Source organism: Hemitrygon akajei, chromosome 3, assembly GCF_048418815.1.
Source record: "Hemitrygon akajei chromosome 3, sHemAka1.3, whole genome shotgun sequence".
NCBI classification, from domain to species: domain Eukaryota; kingdom Metazoa; phylum Chordata; class Chondrichthyes; order Myliobatiformes; family Dasyatidae; genus Hemitrygon; species Hemitrygon akajei.
Genome location: NC_133126.1, coordinates 50,372,886 through 50,390,430, shown reverse-complemented (window position 1 = coordinate 50,390,430; position 17,545 = coordinate 50,372,886). Strand labels below are relative to the sequence as shown.

The window sequence follows — 17,545 nt, the reverse complement described above, 5'->3', positions numbered from 1 at the left end:
ATTTCAATTCAAGTGGAGGTGGGGGTAATAACCATTAAGATTATAGGAGGAGTTCACCTTTTGTTAAATGAAATACAGGTACTTGGTATTTTTTCCAGTCTTTTACCTTGCACCATTTAGAAATATTGCATGTGCTCTTTCTAACAGCAAGTCTATTTAAAAAAATATCTACCTGTGAGTAATACCTTTAAGCCTGTTGCCGATGGAAAAAATATATACTTAGATTCTGCAGTAATCTGTTGACACTGCACTAGTCTTTATTATTCACATTATTGACATCCGGATATACTGTATATAGATAATCTGAAGGGGTATCAAGCCAACTACATGCATATTTGCTGCAAGTTTAGCTTACTACAATGTCCTAAAGCAATTCACAGGAGCAATAGCAAGCATGTATGATACCTATCCATATAGAGAGACTGGAGAAGATGACCAACAGCTCGGCTAAGAAGGAAGGATTAAAGGGTAATCTTGAGGTAGTGGAGAAATACAGAGAGGTTCAGAAAGGGAATTACAGAGCTTTTCTGGATGAAAACATTACCTCTAATCATAGAGGGTAGTTATGAGACTAACATTAGAGGGCCAAAGTTATTTCAGAAGGGAAGAACAAGGCCATATCAGAATTTTAAAATGGGAGACTAGAATTTTACCTGCTTATCTGGGAATTGTGTTTGCCAGAAGTGCTAATGCAGTAATAGCAAGATTTTGTCCTGACTTAGGATGTAGATATAAGAGTTGTGGATAACTTTAGTTGTACGTTGGATAGCCAGGTGAGCGTTGGAAAAGTTAATCCTTGAGGTTAAAAGACACATGAATGTTTCAGCAGCAGAGAAGTTGAGGCAAGGCAAGAATCTTGTATGTTTCAAAGATAGTAGACTATCTTAAGAGATAATGCAGCTGGCTGTTCAGTGCTAAGATAATTTTGCAGTCAAATATGATGACAAATTTACAAATGCTCTGATTCATTTTCAGTAAGTGCATGAAGTAGGAAGAAGTCTTCAACTTGCATCGATAAGAGGTTTTGTAGTAATTTGGAAACATGACTTCATCTTATCTCATCTACTCTCTGCTTCTACCTCCCTGTTCCATCAAACTATGGTTTATTCAGTATCCTATCTTGACTTTCTTGTTTTCTGACATTATTTGCCTACCTTCTCCTTTCTGTTATCATTATTATTCTAAAACAGCTCTTTTACACCCTGTCCCATTCTTTACCCCTTTACATCCCACAGAAGGAATGTTTGGGGTTTGTAAGAGAATGTGGTTAGATGCTGATACTTAAAAAAATCAGAAGTAGCCACTTTCTTGTAGTAATAAGGCTCTCTTAGATGTATGACTGTGAATATGGATTACAACATACCTGTGTAGAGCAGGAGAAGAATGATTATGAGAATCTGTTGTTGCTTGTTACAGGCTTAGAACTGGAGCACAGGAAGATATGATTGCATAGTGGGAGACAGGCCTCTGTGGTAACTGAATCCCTACCAATATAAACCCTGAGTTCCACTGTGAACCCATCTGAGTGGGGGAAAGCTGGCCAAGATCCACATGAATTTATGTTCTTTGAGTAGCTTATAGGACATACAATACCAACACTATCACTTCTTAATTCGCTGTGCAGATAAACGTAGCACTTTTTAACCCTTAAACCTGAATCACCACTCACCTTAGCATTCACTCAGAGTATATTTCTGTACATATAATGATCAAGTCTGTCTGCAGTTCATTGCAGTTTGCTGAAGTCAACTTATAAATGCATCATTTTTAAAATTTAGAAGCTTGTGACAATTGTCACAACTTCTCACCCCCACACACACTGTACCACCCTAATCTTCCATGTTGCTCTACATCTGTAAAGTGGATATTTTGTGAACTTTCTCAGTGAATTATTTATTAATTACTTCAATGTAATGCTCCATTCTGTTTATTGTTTCATCATTAACACACATCAATGTTTAAATGGGGAAAACTGTGGGTACATATGTTCTGGGTGAATGAGATTTACCTTTCCAAAAGTTATGAGAACAGATCCAGATTCATTGGAACTTAAATCATATTGATTTGTCAATGTTATTAGCAAAGGTTTGATGGACAAATGAACAGTGAAATACAAATAAAAACATGTCATTGTGTGGCCTGAAGACATTAGCTCCTTCCTTGGTCATATATTCATAACCTTGACAAATTGTGTCAATGTTTCAAACATTTCATCTTGCACTTGTGATGGGAAGCTTGATCACTGTTTTCAGAATACAGTTATGAAATATCTTTAACAGGACAGTTGCCTTGTCCTTTTAATGTCGGTTTACTCTGCTTTAAATAGTTTCCCACTGCAAACATACCTGCTGATTTGTAATAGCTTCTAATGGATCAATCCAATTATTTCCATTCCTGACTCTTTCACTGTAGCCCTGTAGATTATTGCTCTTTTGCAAAAAAGCAGCATCATTGCCACCATCTTTTCATGGTAACAAAACCCAAAGTTTAGCTAATTTCAGTGTGAAGAAGTGTCACTATTAGTCTCTATTGCCAAACATCTTAACACTGTGCTGTGATTCTCATTATGTCATTGAAATATTCTTTTTCCCTTCAGTACTAAAAACAACCTCATATAGTTTTATACCTCAGTTACAGGTCAATCATGCTGTACTTCTTCCTACCAAGTATTAAGACTGTTGCTTCAATAGCTTGGATAAACCCCTTAGTTATGGTGAAAGTAAGATCATTTTGCTAACAGCTGTAGCAGGCATTGGGCCACTGAGTGATTTTTGACTGGGCAAGCAAAGTGAAAAGGGCGTCTATTCACTGGGCATTTGGTGCACTTCAGAAAATTTGCAAATTGCAAGGCTATACTCATTTGTACATTTTAAATATAGGCAACTGGATACCTTGAAGATTGCACTTGCGATGCTGAAACTATTCAAGAGTTTAACAACAAGCTGTTTTCTAAACTACAAGAGCTCCTGAAAAGTGACTATTTTAGGTATTACAAGGTAAACTCCTTTGCACCTTCTGCCATGTTTATATGTAAGCCCTTTGATTATTTAATGTGATAAGGGTATACTTAACTGTTTCTTTAACTTTTCCAGGTCAATTTAAAGAAGCCTTGCCCCTTCTGGTCAGATAATAGCCACTGTGGTCTGAGGGACTGTGCCGTTAAACCTTGTGAGCCAGTAAGATATTAATTTCATAAAAATTAATTATGTACCAAGGAAAGAGAGAAAAATAAATTTAGGAAAAAGAAAAGACTAGGTTAACTGCTTGGGATGCCACTTAGTTAGTTTGAAAATTTATGGAAAATCTATAACCCTTCATAAAAAAAACTTACATTTATTTCTTATGGGTCATTCATTTGGCATATTTTCCATTATAATATGTTTTACATACAGCACAATTATTTTTCTGCAGGATGATCTACCAGCAGGAATTAGATCTGAAAGCTTTAAGGTATGATACTTGCAGTAATTTCAATATTATTTCATTCTGCATTGTACTACTTAAAGGTTAAAATATCTTTTACATTCAAACATTATTTTAACCCTGAGGTGATTTTTTAGAACTAGGTTGTATTTTTATATATTAAATTTTGAAGCATTATTTATTACCCACCCCTAGTTATCCTTGAGAAGGAGTTAGGGAGTTGTCTTCCTGAACTGTTGCCGTTGACTTATGGACAAAGTAAAATAAAATATATTTAATCTTGTGCAAGATTATAATGATTGGATTTTCAGAATATCCAATGATCATCAATGCTAAGAATAAAGCAACAGGGTAGTAATGTTATTTAGAGATCTATAAAACTCTTGTTATGTGCTAGGTTCTTTATCATTGGCTTTGATCTGCACCATTTGGTCTAGTATACATGTTAATAAGCTTACACAATAAATACTTGTATTCAGCCACTGTTTAGATATTAGCCAACAGATAATATTCTTGTTGACGCTGGTGGAGTATGGTTTTGAGTTACTCATTTCAATGTACAAAGTCTATTTGTTATAAAAGTATGTATACTACATACAACCTTGAAATTTGTCCCTTTACAGGTAGCCTCAAAACAAAGAAGCCCAATAAAACCAATTTAATAAAAAGACAATCAAATAGCCAATGTGCAGAAAAATATCATGCACACAATAACAATAAGCGAATAACATTCAGAACTGAAGTTCCAAAAGTGAGTTGATAGCCATGAAGCCAGACATCACTGCAGCTGATCCAGGGGCCCGTTAGTTGAAGGCCACAGCCTCAGTTCAGCGCACGGATGAATAATCCTTGTGGAACAGCAAGCTGAACACCGGCCCATTCCTTGCCTCCAGCCTTGACACCCTGACCTTTTCAATCTAGCCCAGCACTTAAATTGGCCAAACCTCAAGTCGTTCCTTGCTCCCGGATCTGGGCCCTGTCGATTCAATGCACTCTCAGGCCTGGGTCCCTCAGCCTCAGTTTGGCCTGTACCTGAGCTTTCCAATCTGGCATGGCACTTAGATGGGCCAAACAATGGGCCATTCCTGGGCCTCGCTACCTCGATTCAGCCTGTATCTGCCGCCTTGTAATACAAAAAAATAAATGAAGTAAGCACCAGTGACCTAGTTTCAGCTGGCACAAGTACGCATACAAGCTGAATTTCTCCCACCTGCAATTGCTTCTCTGTTATTTCTTCTATTTATCCACTTATTCTACATGTATTTCATCTGTCTCACCTATGGCTCCAAGTAGCTGTTTGCATGCGACAGTGACCACACCCTGGTACATCGCTTCGACAAGTGGGCTAAACCATTTGAGGGTAGCCGGCAAGCCTCATAACCCTGTGAGCTAGGGACATGCCTGTCTTAGCATGAGAAGTCGGCTCCAGCGGATTTGGCAGACAAGATCAACAGAGAGATCCAATGGCCAGGAAGGTGGTTCTACAAAACTTTGTGGCAAGACCCAGAAGATGACTATTTGTAGCACTGGACCCTGACTTCTGAGGTCAATGGAGAGAAACTGCCCCAGTGTAACAGCTTTTCCACTTTAAAAACTCTCCCATACAGGTGTCCTGTCATTGTTGGATATGATGCACGACCAACACTTCATGTAAAAGACCACGCTAAATCCCATTTCTTCTGTATTCAGCAACTCCACCACTACCACATTTCTCCTATCCCTTTCTGTGTTCTCATCAACTTTTCCCACTTAGGAACCAAGTTTCCATTATCTCGTATTCCCATACATCCTTTACCTTTTCCTGTGGATTACCAGATCACTAATAAAATCACTTAAATTCCTGTCCTATCTGAAATCTGAAAATAAGACGATTATTAAAAAAAAATGTAGCTAAGTATAATTAAACTTAATGATTTACTGTTCATAGGCCATATAGATATGAAAGGGGATGACAATATACAAATACTCTGACAATTATCAATAAATTCCAGTGTTAGAACATAATTAATTGAAAAGTCAACATCCTACAAGGTTGTGTATCTTATACATCTTGTAAGGTAATCATTAAATAAAAACGTGGGAAAGGCTCAGTAGTTCTAGCAGCATCTACAGAGTGAGTAACCAAGTTAGTGTTTGAGAACAATAGCCTCTTATCAAAACCTGAGGAGGGTGGAAAGCAAATGTGTCAAGTTGCAGAAAAGGGTGGAGGAGTGGAAGGATAAGGGTCAGTTTTAAGAGCTGACGGTGCAGGCTGTGGGAAGGGGGCAGTGGTGAAGGCTGATTTGTCTGAGGACGAGTGAGAGAGAAAGAAAAAGAAGTTCCAAATGCTGGAATTGTGAAATAGCTCTGCGGTTGATGGAAATCTAAAATAAGGACAGATCAACAGTGCAGGGCAGGAAGTAAAATGCTTTTTGATTAGGGTTAACACTTTACACAGATTTAAATTCTCTATTGTTCTTCCCTACTTTTATTTTTCCTCTATGATTCATTAATATTTTGTCCTTATTTTGCACTTTTGAATCTTCCTTGCTAAACCCTATAAATTCTAGTTGTGCTCTTCATCGTCCCAACCTTTTCTTTAGCCCTGCTTTCAGCAGCGTTTCTCTCATCAAACTGAGTATCAGCTTGCTCTATTGTATGATTCAATCGGCTGTTTGCAGCGTGCACCGGCAAACTCTAAATGTTTGTGCTCCAGGTTCTCAATAACCCTCTAACACCAGAAGTTACAAATCCTTCCCCACCTCTCCAAGTCCACTCTGCTAATGCTTAGAGTTCCTTCTCCACTATCCCTGCAGACGGGTCAGGCAACCACTTCCTCAAATATCCAAAGTGTTCCTGCACATTGCTCTGATTTCATTGTTCCATTTGCTTCAGTGGCATAGAACCATCTGCCTGATAGCAAACAACTACTCCATCAACGGTGCTTCTAGACCATGGTACATGCCAATGTTTTTGCTTTCTCCAAAAGTTCAGACCCAAAGGTTCAAATCATGACATTATTTCACAATAAATAAACTCTTCTGTACAATTCTGTGAATAGAATTATTGGAACTTGTGAAAGCTCTTGCATTTATAAAGAAAATGTTTCATGTCATTTGCAGTTTGACTTACTAAATAATGCTTTTAACTACCTGTGGAAAGTATATTTGCTTTGAACCTCACCCTCAGTGTAAACAAGGCAAACATTCTAGGGTTATGATTATTGTATTCAATGACCTTAAGGACTACTGTAATTTTAATACCAAACTGCCTAAAACTCTTATTTCTCTCTGTAATCACTGCACATTTATTGAAACATCCCAGTTAAATTAAAGAGAAAAATGTGAAAAAATAAGAGCAAAATTAAACATTCCAGTGCTAAAATGTTCACTGTAATAGATAAGCCATGAAAATACTTCCTTACGAAAGAGGTTAGGTTCTGCTCATTTTTATTACTTTATGAAAATGTGTGCATATTAAGGACCCTCACCACCCTGGACATGAACACTTTTTGTTGGTACCATCAAAGAGGAGGTACAGGAGCCTGAAGACACACATTCAACAATTCAGGAATAGCTTCTTCCCCTCGTGTCAGATTTCTGAATGGTCTATGACCACGATCTCATTATTCCCTTTATTTTGCACTAGTTATTTATTTTGTAATCTGCAGTAACTTAATGTCTTTGCACCTTACTACAGCCCCAAAACAACACATTTCGCACCATATAAGATGGCACTCATAAACCTGATTCTGATTCTGCACATTATCGTGGCGAGAGGATGTTTTCTGAAAATTTATTTCACCTGCTATTCTTCATCTCCTTTTTCTAATGAACCTGGACTGGAAGCAGATCCAGAATACAGTGCTCAACACATTTTCTATTCCCCTGTACCTTAGGGATCTCAGATTTACAGAAATTCCTTTACCTTGTGAGAAAAATAACTCCCAGATTGTAGCAGGTTAAAATAAAGAGAAAAATGTGGAAAAACAAGAGAAGCAGAAACCTGGAATGGACTCTTTATTTGTAAATATTGTGACATATTATTCCCCTATCTGCCTAGTTATGAGTAAATTAAGGGAAACTTACATTTTTCTTGACCGTGCTTCCAATCAGAACAATAAGAAAATAAATATTGTAATTATGAAAGTTCTGAAAATATTCGATATTACTTTATGAGCATAAATTGACTGTGCAATTCTATGACCTTTCAGTATACCAAGGAGGTGAATACTGTCTCTCAACATGTTGCTGAATGTGAAGAGGCCGAGAAGCTTGGTGCCGTTAACAACTCTTTGAGGTACTTTGAATGGCACAGAGAACCTGTTGTCTTAAAGCGAAACTCTAATTTTATTGTTGTTCATAAAGAAATGTATGCATTCTAGTCTAGGAGAAGGTGTCTGTGGAATCACACAGACTGATTTTAACCCCTTCCACTGGGAGAAGGTTGCACAGAATTCCACAGACACACCACTCTCTGGCTAAAGAAATTCCTCCTCATCTCCGTTCTAAAAGGACGCCCCTCTATTCTGAGGCTGTGACGTCCAGTTCCTAGACTCTCCCACCATAGCAAACATCCTCTCCACATCCACTCTATCAAGGCTTTTCACTGTTTGATAGGTTTTGTAGTTGATCTCTGTCTGGTAGATAATCTGTGATCCTTAAAATCCTGAAAATCACAGACCTATGATGTCATTTACTTAGATTTTCAGAACACATTTGATAAGGTGCTTCACATGAGGCTACTTAACAAGATAAAATCCTATAGTGCTACAGGAAAGATACTGGCATGGATAGAGGAATGGCTGACAGGCAGGAATAAAGGGGGCCTTTTCTGGTTGGCTGCCAGTGACTAGTGGTGTTCCTCAGGGGTCAGTATTGGGACTGCTACTTTTCACATTGTTTGTCAATGATTTAGATAGTGGAATTGGTGGCTTTCTGGCAAAGTTTGTGGACGATACAAAGATAGGTGGAGGGGTAGGTAGTGCTGAGGAAGCAATACAATTGCAGCAGGATTTAGACAAATTGGAAGAATGGGCAAAAAGTGACAGATGGAATACAGTGTTGGGAAATGTATGATAATGCATTTTGGTAAAAGGAACAATAGTGCAGACTATTATCTAAATCGTGAGAAATTTCAAACATCAGAGGTGCAAAGGTAATTAGGAGTCCTTGTGTAAGTCTCCTACAAGGTTGCAATGTTGGCATTTATTTCAAGTGGAATAGAATATTAAAACAAAGAGATAATGCTGAGGCTTTATAAGACGCTAGCCAGGCTGCACTTGGAGTACTGTCAACAATTTTGGGCCCCTTATCTCAGAAAGGATGTATTGTCAGAGGAGAGAATCCAGAGGAAGTTCACAAGGATTATTCCCGGACAGAAACGGTTAACATATGAGGAGCATTTGGCAGCTCTGGGCCAGTACTCACTGGAATTTAAAAGAATGCATGGGGATCTTATTAAAACCTATCAAAAGTTGAATGGACTAGATAAGGTGGATGTGGCGAGGATGTTTCCTGCAGTGGGGTTATCTGGAACTAGAGGGCACAGCCTCAAAATTGAGGGGCAACCTTTTAGAACAGAAGTAAGGAGGAATTAGTTTAGCCAAAGAGTGGTGAATCTGTGGAATGCTCTGTGGAGGACTGTGGTTCAGGCCAAGTCATTGGGTATATTTAAAGTGGAGAGATTCCTGATTGGCCGGATCATCAAGTGATAGGGTGAGAGGGCAGGTGTATGGGGTTGAATGGTATCTGGGATCTGCCATGATGAAATGGTGGAGTGGACTCAATGGGCTGAATGGCCTAATTCTGCTCCTATGTCTTATAGTCTTACCTGGTCAGGTAACCCCAGTGACTGACTTGGAAATGACTTAGCAAGCCATCAGTAACACAATGCTCTCAGACTAGGAGAACGTATGTTTATTAATGTACCTTCTGTAACCTTGCCACCTATGGATTACAGAGGTTTGACCCACTGTTTTCAGGAGGTCAGAGGGACAAGTGCCAGAAGGAAGGAGAATCCTTCTGTTAGGTATAGAACATTAGCTGTGATCATATCTCATCAATTTTAACCCAACGCCTCAGCAGACCAACCTAGTGGCAAAGGACCATGTTAATTTTATTACTGTTATGTTCTCCAGCCCCTGTGAGGAAACCTGGTGCCTCTTTTGCTCAGGCCCCTCTCTTCCTACTCTACCAGAATATCCTCCTCTTTCCTGAGCACTTCTCTGAGTGTCACGGAAACGAAGAGGAAAATGGAGAAAGTTGACGAAGAACAGTACTGGTGTCATCCTCTTCCTAGAAGGGGTTCTGTTTCTGTTGAATGGTACCGCTAATAATCCATTGGAACACATTAACGTCAAGCTGTCATGTCTTTGCAATTGAGTGGTACTACAATGTCAATCAGCTTCCAGGAACTGTTCTAAAATGGAAGTAAATCCGAACCTTGAGTGAAATGCAACTTTGTTCCTCTGGGTTCTTGGCAACAATCCCTTTTTCCTGAAATCCCTCTTCTGCCTGCTGACTAGCGCTCCTGCCAGAACACTGAAAGGGTCAGTGCAGGCAAGGTCTGTAACTTGAAATGTTTTGGGCTTTATGCCAGGTAATTTGCCAATCACCTCAATCCATGTCAAAGTAACCTTAGAGAATTTGGGACTATAATTTTCATTATTTGACTCATCTCCTAATCCACACCGTATCTGATCAACAACTTTTAAAATATTTTAACAGTGAAGAAACAAAACAAGCAGTGCTTGACTGGACCAGACACGATGACTCCACAGACAACTTCTGTGAAATTGATGGTGAGTTTAATTTGTTGTTTAATTTTGACATTAATTTTTAGAATAAGCAATTGTATTGATTCTGTGTTTACGCAGGAGCTTATTGCAGCTATATTTAGGCGATGGTACCACCAGCTGATGTTTGCAATTCATTTAAGATGCATACCAGAGTTTCCTTTGTAATTGTCTAGAGCAGCTGGAAGAACATTTCACCGTGTATATGATGTATACAGACTTGATTCTTTGAGCCATTTATCATGTTACGTACCCCGTAACTGGGTGTCAGACCAGCAAAGACAGAAGAATCCGTTGGAGTCTGGTGGTACCAAACTAAAGGTGTTTATTAGTAAACTACACAATACAATTTCAAAAATGCAAATATACATATAAAACAAGTTAGCAGTAATAAACCTAAAAGTGGAGGAATAATAATAATCAATAATAAACAAGCTCTATCGATGTCTAGGGGTAAATGAATTGTCATAGGAAAGTATAGAGTTCAGTTCATAAATGCTGAGGTGGTTATGGTTGTTGTATTGAAAACGTTGGAGAGAGAGAGAGCGAGCGAGATGTAATAGCAACAGTTGCGGCAGGCAAACCTTTTTGTGGCTTTCTTAATCCATCGTATCATTGTGGTCATTCAGTTATGACCCCTCTGGTCTTCAGCTAGACCGTTCTTCTGTGGTGGACTCGTCACTCTGGCATGAGTGGACACACACACAAGTCCCCACCAGCCCTGCTGTAACACTGTGAGCTTTACTGACCGATCTCCTGATTCGGTCTCTGAAGCCCCCACCTTTCTGTGGGTTCCCAACACTCAGTCAGTGTCCACTGGTGTGTCTGAAGGGTGTCTCTCCAGACCTGTCTTTTATCCCCACTCAGCTATCCATCAACTCTGAATGACCGTGTCCATCAAATCAGGCCACTCCTGCTATCTCCTGAGGAATGTTAATGAGCAAAGTAAAGTCCTTGTAGTGGAAGGTAAATAATCCAGGAAGAGTCATAATACAGTAAATCAACAGTCTCTCTCCCCCTCTTATCTGTAGCAGATGTTCTTGCCTGGGCTTTATCTGTCTGTCTGTCTCTCAATAGCAGCATAGCAACAGCAATAGTTCGTAGTTCTCAGGAGGGGGGGGGGGTTGAGATTGGTTAACTCTGCACCCCATTTCCATCAGGTCTGTTCATCACTCATAACACCCCCATCCTTCTGGAAATTTTCACCAGGGTGAAAACTAATAAAGCATATTACTGAATTACAGAGTTTAACAAAATACAGAAGTGGTCTTAACTACAAGAATAATACAGATACACATTCAAATTAACATCTGGATAAACAGTCAGCAATTACATTCTCACTCCCCTTTACATGTTGTATTTTAGTATCGAATTCCTGTAACAACAGACTCCATCTTAATAACCTCCTATTTTTATTTTTCATGTTAGCCAGAAATACCATGGGGTTGTGATCTTAGCTTAGATGTATATTACAAAGTGTGAACCAATACATGTGTGATTATACTGTGATACATTACAGAAGTTTGTGCAAATACTAATCTCTATTTTACTTTCAAACTTAACATTCAATCTTCCATGATGTTGTCTTTATTATTCACATTCTTTGTTAAAAAAAAAATCAAATTCCCGCAAAACCAGATCCTGTTATTCAAAGTGCATTTGGTCAACCCTTGCATCTTTTCCACTTAACTCTCACGTGGTTAGCTTGCTCACCAGTGTGGAATAGGCCTTCACAAACTCCTTTCACAGGAGCTATCTTATCACCAATGTTTTCCAAACTAAGCCCATTTGCTAAACTTCCACACCACTCATTAATTTTAAGCAGGTCATTAATTTCATCTTCAGGATCTTTAATTCTATTGTATCTCGTTTAACATCTGCAGGTGATCCCTCTTGGTCAAAACAAAACTTTAAGTTCTGCCTCTCCAAATCACATCCTTGAACAACATCACCAAGTTGTTTATCCTTAAATTCCAAAACAAACTGTAATTGATTTGCAAGCACCTTGTTAACAAACCACTGTTCAGCTAACGGTTCCTTCACTTTAATTAACAGTTCTGAAACCAAACCCGACTTTAAATTTTCTTTATTCAAAAGTCTAGGAACAATACTTTTCCCTTTCCCTTCAATAATATTCATCTCACCAGCTTTCATCTCATTACTAACTTTTAACACAAGTGACTGAGAATTCTCACTTTCTCCCGGTGCCATGGTTAACCGTTTCTTCACTGAACCAAGTCTATCTGACCCAAAAGGACTGCATTCCTTTTCAACTAAATCAGATACCTCAGACTTTTCCTGAGCTTCAACACTAGGTTCAGTATCCTGTGACTCCACATCCTTCCCATCCTGAACACAAGCAAACGGGACATCTGCCTCTCCTAGGCTTTCAATACCAGTCCCTTTTTCAAATTCTAAGTTCCCCTGATCCTCCCAGGTACTCTCTGGGCAACTCCCTTTTGGAGTAAACTCAACCTTGCGGGTTAAGACAACTTTGTCTGCTAACCCAGCAGACTCCCTCGAGGTAGCGGCATCCTTTTCATCTAGGACTACTCTGACATCATCGGGAACACACTTAACTTCTTCAACTGAAAATAGCTCTGTCAAGCCAGACAGATCATCCGTGTCCAACCCTGGACCTTCTAACTGCCTCATCTGTTTCTCATCTTTACTCTGTGCCTCCATAACCTCCTTCCTCACTCCTAAGTGTCCACCTAGGGGTATCTTGTGAACCAGGTTCAAAGTTTTGTTCCTTGACAACACTAAATCTGCTTCGTCTCCCTTACTTTTCTTAACTCCACTATTCTGCGTTTTACCATCCTTCTCCTCCGGTAACCCCTTTTCATACAAGGTCGGCAAAAATGTCTCTGCTAAATCAACCCTGGACTCATTTAAACGGGTTCCTATCTCAGCCGCCTTTCTAGACATGCTGCGAGTGATTGCACATGCGAGATAAATCTTGGAATCTATGGGCGGGTCCTCAGCACTCACAGGCTTGCTTGTCAGCTTCACTGCTGAACACACATCACCACCTGCCAGATCGTTACCAAGTAGGACGTCAACGCCGTCCATCGGTAGTTTCGACCGCACCCCTATTTCGACTGGTCCAGATACCAGGTCACATTTCAGAAACATCCTGTGCAAAGGTACGGCCTCGGTCCCTTTTCCGATACCTCTTAACACAACCTCCCCAGTCTCAGTCTCAGGACCGAAGTCTAACATCTTCCTTAGAATCAATGACTGATCAGCCCCAGTATCTCTCCAGATCTGCACTGGAACTGGGGTTTCTCCTTCCTTCACAGACACCGTCCCTTCCGAGATAAACTTCTCACACCCCTCTTGTGCTCTATCTACCTTTGCCTTCCTTATCGATCTGTTGACCGACTCAATGCAACCAGTCGGGACTGCTGTTTTCCCTTTTCCTGTCTCCTTCTTCAGAGCAAAACACTTAAAAGCTATATGACCAGCTTTCCCACAATTATAACACGTGAAGTTGGGAACCTTCCTGCCAGCCTGCTTTTCCTCCTCCTTACCTTTTCCACTAGCTCCCGGCTTATTCTCTGCCTTAGCCGGTGGGCTCTCTCTGCCATCCCTACTGCCTTTCTGGTAGCTCTTATTTCGGGAAAACTTTGTTTTGTGGGTTAAGGCATACTCGTCTGCTAACTTGGCAGTCGCAGACAGAGTCACTGTCTCCTTCTCATCCAAGTATGTCTTCATACTCTCAGGGATACAACCTTTGAACTGCTCCATCAGTATTAACTGTAATAGTTTATCATACTCTCCAACGACCCCTTTTGAGGCACACCAACACTCACAATACATTTGCATCTCACGGGCAAACTCTAAATACGTGTGGTTCCACGGCTTTCTCAAGTTCCGGAACTTCTGCCGGTATGCCTCTGGCACCAACTCGTAACTTCTCAATACAGCCCTTTTTACTTCCTCATAATCCTTAGACTCATCCATGGACATTGCCGAATACGTTTGCTGAGCTTTCCCCCTAAGTATACTCTGTACCAGAACAGCCCATTTCCCATTAGGCCAGTTCTGATTCACAGCCACTTTCTCAAAATGAAGGAAGAACTTATCGACATCTATCTCCTCGAATGGAGGTACTAACTGGATCTCCTGACCAATCTTGAACCCCTCATTTGGGTTTGCAACCTGGTCTCTTCCCTGCGATGCCTTTAACCTCTCCATTTCCAGTGCAAACTGCCTCTCTTTCTCTCTGTCCTCCCTCTGCCTATCAGCTTCTTCCCTCTGCCTTGCAGCTTCTATCTCCTTTATCCGGAGTATCTGGAGCTCATGCTCCATTTCCTCCTTCTCCGCAACCAACCTTAATCTTTCTATCTGTATCTGAAGCTCACCCTCGACTGGTTTTTTCTCAGGGAACAGGTCCAATACATCCGACGTGAACACACCCTCGGATACGTAATGCACAGTTATTGCTCTCTGTATATCCAACTTGCTCATCGACGATTTCACCGTCGAGAGATTTAATCGTTTTGCAACGCTCACCAATTCCGCCTTCTTGGCATCCTCTAATGCCCCGAAGTCGGGTCTTTAAAAAATTTGTCAATTTCCATTTCTGCTGGTTTCCCGTCTGGTTATCCACCCAACCAGATCGGATAAGGGACTTCTATCTCGATTCACTGGCCCCCAATTTGGTAATTAAATCCCGGACGAGGCCCTAATTTGTTACGTACCCCGTAACTGGGTGTCTGACCCCCAGAGAAAGAAGAATCCGTTGGAGTCTGGTGGTACCAAACTAAAGGTGTTTATTAGTAAACTACACAATACAATTTCAAAAATGCAAATATACATATAAAACAAGTTAGCAGTAATAAACCTAAAAGTGTAGGAATAATAATAATCAATAATAAACCAGCTCTATCAATGTCTAGGGGTAAATGAATTGTCATAGGAAAGTATAGAGTTCAGTTCATAAATGCTGAGGTAGTAATGGTTGTTGTATTGAAATCGTTGGAGAGAGAGAGAGAGCGAGCGAGATGTAACAGCTACAGCAGCCAAACCTTCCGTTGCTTTCTTAATCCGCCGTATCGTTGTGGCCATTCAGTTATGACTCCTCTGGTCTTCAGCTAGACTGTTCTTCTGTGGTGGACTCGTCACTCTGGCATGAGTGGACACACACACACAAGTCCCCACCAGCCCTGCTGTAACACTGTGAGCTTTACTGACCGATCTCCTGATTCGGTCTCCAAAGCCCCCACCTTTCTGTGGGTTCCCAACACTCAGTCAGTGTCCACTGGTGTGTCTGAAGGGTGTCTCTCCAGACCTGTCTTTTTATCCCCACTCACAGGGTCTCAGCTATCCATCAACTCTGAATGACTGTATCAATCAAATCAGGCCACTCCTGCTATCTCCTGAGGAATGTTAACGAGCAAAGTAAAGTCCTTGTAGTGGAAGGTAAATAATCCAGGAAGAGTCAAAATACAGTAAATCAACAGTCTCTCTCCCCCTCTTATCTGTAGCAGATGTTCTTGCCTGGGCTTTATCTCTCTCTCTCTCTCTCTCTCTCTCTCTCTCTCTCAATAGCAGCATAGCAACAGCAATAGTTCATAGTTCTCAGGAGGGGGGGTTGGGAATGGTTAACTCTGCACCAGAGTTCATCACTCATAACAATCACTTATTCAGCTGTTTGCAAAATAATGAAAACTTTCATTATTTATGAAAGCATGTAAGATGACTGAAGCATTTGTTGTGAGGATCATTGCATAAACTCTTCTATCTGTACTGTCGAGACAATCAGGGTACGATGGCATTATATACCCCCAAATGTCTTCAGTGCTTGCATCCTAGAGCAATGGGGGTTGTTTTGCTGGGAGTCTCTTTCACCAAACGTAGAGGAAAATGGAGAACTTTCACCCTACTCCGTATTTATGGCCTCGTGCCATCCTCTTCCTGAAAGGGGTTCAGTTTTTGGTGATTGGTACCGTTAGTATACCATTGGGACATGTAAAAGTCAAACCGTCCTGTCTTCGTAATTGAGTGGACTTGCAATATCAGTTGGCTTATAGGAACTGTTTTAAAATGGAAGTACCTTGAGTGAAATGTAACTTTGTTCCTCAAGATGAACAATCTCCGGATGCTGAGTACGTAGATCTGCTTCTCAACCCTGAACGTTATACTGGCTATAAAGGTACAGAAACATGGAAAATTTGGAATAGTATCTATGAAGAAAATTGTTTTAAGTAAGTAATACATCAGTAATGCTTCTAATCCTTGAATGAAGTATGTTCAAATCAATAAGTAGCAAGTCACTGTAAGAATTATGTGCAGTCATCTATTTCACTGTTCATTGCAGGCCAAGCTCCATTAGACGACCATTCAACCCACTGACACCTGGCAAAGGTGAGTTAAATATAACTGGGATTACTATATTTAGAATTGGTTTTGACAGCAATAGTAGAACTTCTTAGCAAATAACTTAAAAGTACTTTCTACAAAATTTGCGATAGGGATGGGACAATGGTTAGAATGTTCAGTGAAAGATCAGAGGGAGTTTTTAAAAAAATGAAATCATAATCCAATCCAAATAAAAACAAAAAAATGAGAGATACAAAATAGTAATCTTGGTTAGTGTAAGGTTTATCACTTTAGACCAACAGGGATATTTACTGAGTGGCAAGAGAAAAGGAAGAAAGGGATTTGGTTGTCTGTAAGGCCACATCCATTAAAAACTTGTACAGAAGAACAAATAATATTTACCTCAGTAGGTTGGGGCCTAAAAGTGAGGAAATGATGACCTAGCTTGGAATACTGGTTTGAAGGATAAGCATCAGTTTTCTTGGAGGACTATTTTGGCTGTTGTATTTCTAAAGCGGAATTTTAAAAAGTTGATTTTTTTCCCACTTAATTTTAGGAAGCTTGAGGGCTGAGGGTAGAGGAGTTATCTAATCAAGTTATTTAAAACAACTAAGGTATTTTTAGGGATAGATAGAATGAAATTATTTTCTCTAGTAGCAGATTCTGAGATCAGAGTGAGTCCAGTTGGATCAGGAATGGCAAAACAGCTTCAATGATCTGGGTGACCTAGCATTGATGCAAATTTATATTTTATGGTGTATGTTCATATGTTTTGTGGAAATGAGGTGGATGCCATTATATTGAAGGGATCTTATTTGAAACTGGCTTGGTATAAACCAGTTTGAGAAATGTTCTTATTTTGGGACAAAAACTTTGAATGAATCATGGGCAGATGGAGTTCAATCTGGGAAAGTGTGAAGTGATACACTTTGGAAGGTTGAGTTTCAAGGCAGAGTACACGATTAATGTCAGGATTCTTAGCAATGTGGAGGAACAGAGGGATATTGTGGTCCAAGTCCA

General features: G+C 40.0%; 1 protein-coding gene across 1 annotated transcript in view; it reads left to right on the top strand.

The window, feature by feature from the left end:
- ero1a (endoplasmic reticulum oxidoreductase 1 alpha) overlaps positions 1–17,545 on the top strand; it is a 35,148-nt gene that overhangs the window by 5,440 nt on the left and 12,163 nt on the right. The window contains exons 2-8 of the mRNA XM_073039847.1: positions 2,880–2,996; positions 3,093–3,176; positions 3,412–3,450; positions 7,616–7,701; positions 10,131–10,204; positions 16,290–16,410; positions 16,524–16,574. Of these exons, the coding sequence (XP_072895948.1) occupies positions 2,880–2,996; positions 3,093–3,176; positions 3,412–3,450; positions 7,616–7,701; positions 10,131–10,204; positions 16,290–16,410; positions 16,524–16,574 (572 nt within the window). The remainder of the gene's footprint in view (positions 1–2,879; positions 2,997–3,092; positions 3,177–3,411; positions 3,451–7,615; positions 7,702–10,130; positions 10,205–16,289; positions 16,411–16,523; positions 16,575–17,545) is intronic.